Below are 5,175 nucleotides of genomic sequence, written 5' to 3' on the forward strand. Positions count from 1 at the left end.
TCGGTCTCTTAAGACAGTGACATCTATGACCCCTACAAGTTGTTTTTGTGAATCTGCATCTTCTGTGGCTGCCTCAGCCACCAAACAAGCATACCTACACAAACACCAATGATCAATTCTTGATATTTCTCTCTCTTTTATTATCTTTAGAAGTTCAGATGTTCACAAATTTACCTATTGGGAGGTGAGTTATTAAGCTTGTACATGAGCCCAGAAAGCACTTCCGCCTACTTGCATATTGTAAATGCATCAAATTCACAGTGAACTAACGAAGTGATTTCTTTTAGAATTTAATTTTGATACGCGTAAAACAGTTTTGCACGGAACGCTAGCTACATCAATAATACTACTTGAATGAATAGTAAAAAAAACTAATGCAATTGAATGAGTACAAAAAATATTTTACATAATCAGAGTATCTGGTTGAAAAAGAAAAAGAAAAATAAGAGAAGCAAAAGATTGACCTTAAAGAATTGAAAGAACAAGTCATTAAAAAGAGCCACAGGCTCATGGAACGCTTCTGCCTGAATTAGAGCGGCTTTCTTTGTCTCATCTTTATTCTCAACAAGCCTCCTTACCTTCCATCCATATTCACATACCAAATACTCGAGTTGCTGCTTAAGCTTCTCACCAGCGTTCTCAATCTGCTGCTGCAGACTCAAATTCTGATCTGCACGAGATAACTGAGAAGTACTACTTGTGGTGGTGCATTGCAACACAAAGCCGCCGCTACTCCTTCTCACACTACTGCAACATGCATTTCTGGAAACTGCTCTAGAATCAAGAAAGATTTCTGAGCAGAAAAGCTTGTGTGAAGTGGTGGGGTTGCATGCCAGTAAATAAGCCATACATAAATGCAACCAAACAAAGAAAGAAAACAAGATAAGCAAGCTTATACGCTACATAACATAGCCTTCTTGCTGGTGCTGGTGATGTCAGATGCAGGATCCATTACAGGATTCCGAGTGGGACCACCAGTTCTTGCTTTTGTGGACTCTCTTGCTCTCTCTGACTCTGCCTCTCAAATATATAGGCCACGTGGATTCATGCCAGCCAGGGAAAACTGAATGAATGTCATTTCTATATTCGAAGTAGTGATTCTCTTGCTGCTCGTCGTATATAAAGGTTACAGTGATAATTAGAAAATTTGTTACAAATGTAAATAGTTATTTTGATTGATATTTAATTAGATGCATATATAAAATTATTTTATATTAATAATATATTAAAATTAAATTTATATATTATATTTCATTTATTGATAATACAATCACTTTTTGTTAGTCACTAAAATATTAAAAGCTATTTTGTGTATTTTAAAATCGAATAGACTAAAATATCTGATTTTAAAAATTTCAAAGACTAATTTAAATAATTACTCATATAATTATCGACAACTTAAAAATTCATAATGGTGATCAAGTTTTAATTACTAGACTCTATTAAATTCTAACCATTACATCTATCAATAAAAGATATGCGAGTAAACACTCAATTCGACCCTTATTTATTTTCACGAAAGACAAGGCGATTTCTGTCTAAAAAAGAGATACTCCGGGTCTCAACCTTTTTATTTTGGGACAATACGATTTTTCTATTTAAAAATTCGTTAAATAGTAACGTAAATTAATTTTGTGGAAGTTTTATTTGTAATTTGTGGAGTTTTAAATTCCCACAAACTATTAATAAGTTTGTTTTCAAAAAATTCCTTCACCAGTGGTGGTTAAATGGAAAAAAAAACCATTAATAGACATGATATCGCAAGAAAAAAAATAATTGTAGTACGAAGACTTTTTAAAGGAAAAAAATAGCATTAAATAAGAAACGAAAGAAAATAACATTAATGTTGATAATATTAGTATTGTTGAAAAAAACTTTGTGAAAATTTAAAATTCTCACAAAATACAAATAAAATCTCCTATAAAAATAGTTGTCATTACTATTTGACAGATCTTTTATTAGAGAAGTCATATTATTCTAAAATAATAAAAAAAAATTTGAGGGTTTAGGTGTCTTTTTTTTTTATATAGGAATAGTCCTTTGTGAAAATGGACCAAATTGAATCTTCAATCAAAGATATGCATAGTTTAAATTTAACCAGAACACTAATGTCCAATTTTTAAACGGGAACATTTTAAAAGCGTCCCATTTCATCCATGTGTTATGCGTCCGAAAGTTTGAACCTTTAATAATTTCATCTTCCCGGGATGTCATTTTACGTGGTATCGACGAACTTTCACTTTCAACAAAGTACATATGGCATGATGTATAAAACCAAGTACTTATTCGATTGTTTTAATTTTCATAATACAACTCAAATACTGAAATAGGTAACAAGCTCACAAACACAACACAAATCATATTTTGATATTTCCACAACTGGCAATTTCTTATGCATAGACTTAATTCCCCAAAATCCTGCCGTGGGGCCTTTAACTAACTTCGGATGGGAATTCAAGCTCAGAAACGAAGAACGAGCACTTCTTGTTCATTCAACTTCATCTTTCTAGCTAGTGTATCCATTATTCGATTCCATTTAAGACTCACGGCAAGAAGCCATCCAGTTCAATTATACAAGACAAAATTGAAATCACACAAAGACGCATGGTGTCATATGCCTAAGCAGAAATGATAAGACACTAGCTAGCATTCAGATTGAAAATTGTGCAGACACAACTTGAAATCTGCAGAAGGCAATGGTTATTTCTATTTTGTGATCCAACGTTAACAGCTTGTGAATGAACTCTGCATACATTACAGAATCACAGGGTTTCTACATGTTACCGGTATGGAAAAAAAACCACCAATAATAATAATAACATTCTGTCTTGACATCCAAGAAGCGGGATCCCTTAAGCAAGCATCTACTCCGTGTCCGACACATTCTGGAAATAAGAGCAAGTAAGCAAGTTAAGTTCCCAATCCACTCAGTGCAAGGGCATGCATTGCCCACAAAAGTTACATAATGAGCAATCAAATCAACCAGTATCCCCTGCCACTCAGATTAAAAGTAAAACAAACTACAACCACCAGCATTTAAGCTTCAGTCTTCTCTAGTCATTACCATATACCAGTGGAAGTTCATAGTTCATAAGATGTCCACAATTGAGATTAGAGAAAAGAACAAAAAAGTCCCTGACCTTTTATCTCGAAGGGGATTAAGGCCCAGTTTGGGTAACTAACTTAATTAAGCTCCTTTTGATAAAATAACTTAAACAATAAATGACTCTGTTAAAAGTAACTTATAAATAAGTTATTTTGTGTTTGGATTTTTAACTCTAAAAGTGCTTATTTTATAGAAATGTAATGAAAAGTAGAAGTATTATGAGAGAAGTCATTTTTTTTAACTTCTCTATAAGCTCCAAAATAGTTTCTTAGAAAGTTGTAATTTAGTTTTGAAAATTGCACCCAACATTAATACTACTACTTTTCATAAGTCAAAAGTTAAAAAAAGCTACTTCTAGAGTTTCCCAAACGGACCCTAAATCCCTCATCAAATTTAATTACAATTAAATTCCCGATCTTTCAAAACAGGAGACATAGGTCCCCTTGGTGATGATTTGAACCCAGTATGAAGGGACCTATGGCTATGTGTCTCCTGTTTACAAAGGTCAGGGCTTGTTTGTAATCAAATTTGGCAAGAGACTTAATCATATTCGCTATAAAATGTCAAGAACCTATTTGTCCATTTCTCTTGGATTATTTCAATATTTCTTTTCTCATGCACTCTCCTCACTTGCTCTCCAATGCAAGTATCAAATTCATTATGCAGTTAAGAAAAAACCAACAAGCCAACAATGTGTGTTAGGAGTATAAACTCGCTAACATCATTGTTTCATTTTTAAGAATAAAATTTTAAAGAGGCAAAGACCTTATTTTTTTCCAAATCATTATAGAAGATGAAATGAAAAAATTTCAAATATTTAAGTTCCAAAGGCCACTGTGCAAATTTCAAGCGCAGAGACATCTAAATTCTCAAGCTCTTTCCATTAATGTACTTTTCCTACTCTTTGAGGACAAATTTCTACAAAATAGTCTTGATTGTTTACTTTTAACTAACAAGAGCAGTGGCATACTTTGGACAACAGAAAAGTATACGTGCTTGTATGTAGAAATAAATTTATAAACAATCAAGTGCACATCAAAAGACAACACGGGATATAATCAGGAAATGAGAGAATTCTAATTTTCACTACAGATAGAAAAGAAGACAATCCAGTAGTTTTCACCATAATGCTGTTTACAAACTTTCCAGGCCACTACCAGTACTGAATATAATGTGGCACTAAATCTTTCTAAAGAATAATTCATATCCATATTGCTTGAAGTCTTGAACTATGCATTCACTACAGCTTTTGTCATGAATATCTCTCACCAATTCAAATTAAGTTAGGAGCAACCAGCACTAATTCCTACTTCTTAGTAAAGCAGCAGCATACACCAATAGTTTGACTAGTATTGAGGGCAAGCATGTAGCAGTAGCAGCCCATAATTTCAGACACCGATACTAAACAATTTCGATGAAGAAGTAAATAAGAAAAAAATGGTACCTGAATGGGAGTGTCATGGACCTGGGGTGGTGCTATCTTGGTTGCGGATCCAGCAAACAGCGAAGAACATTCTGTGTAAGCAGACCCAATTCCAACTCCAGCACCAAACGCAACTGAGGCCCAGCGAGTTGTAGGACTCCCTAACACAACAACCGGAGCAATACAACATTACTTTTTTCGGCAGAGGTCAAACCAATACAAATGAAGTCTTTATTAAACTACTCTTTCACAATTTTATCAGTCTTCATATCCAATGCAATTCAATAAATTTCCGGCATTATATGTGAGAAAAGCTTGCATAGAGGCTTGGGAAACGATCGTATTTATTCACCGGAAATAAACCACCACTGCAGTGCATATCTAGGACTCCGAGCAACATAAAACAGAACCCAAAGCAATAGCATAAGGTAAAACTAGCAAGTGACACTGGCATCTAAGAAATCAGCGAAATAATGGAATGTTAAGTGGGGCTTGGAAATTAGGGTAGCTTATGCTATGTAATGGTAGGGAAACGGTGAAACCTAAGATGCAGAGATACAAAGAAAGGAATGAGTTATATAATTAATTAAGTTATGTGAGAGATCATGAGGCGAGGATAAGAAGGAACGTACTGAAGAAGAGGAGA

At 34.0% G+C, this 5,175-nt stretch overlaps 2 protein-coding genes across 2 annotated transcripts in view; both read right to left on the reverse strand.

Moving 5' to 3' along the window:
• LOC107629755 overlaps positions 1-1,066 on the reverse strand; it is a gene marked incomplete in the record, with an annotated part of 1,774 nt that extends 708 nt beyond the window's left edge. Inside the window, 2 exon segments of the mRNA XM_016332640.2 lie at positions 175-227; positions 465-1,066. Coding sequence (XP_016188126.1) covers positions 175-227; positions 465-848 — 437 coding nt within the window.
• Positions 2,450-5,175, reverse strand: part of LOC107629759 — a gene marked incomplete in the record, with an annotated part of 2,964 nt that continues 238 nt past the window's right edge. The window contains 3 exon segments of the mRNA XM_016332643.2: positions 2,450-2,885; positions 4,551-4,690; positions 5,162-5,175. Of these exon segments, the coding sequence (XP_016188129.1) occupies positions 2,865-2,885; positions 4,551-4,690; positions 5,162-5,175 (175 nt within the window).

This window comes from Arachis ipaensis, chromosome B03, assembly GCF_000816755.2.
Source record: "Arachis ipaensis cultivar K30076 chromosome B03, Araip1.1, whole genome shotgun sequence".
NCBI classification, from domain to species: Eukaryota; Viridiplantae; Streptophyta; class Magnoliopsida; order Fabales; family Fabaceae; genus Arachis; species Arachis ipaensis.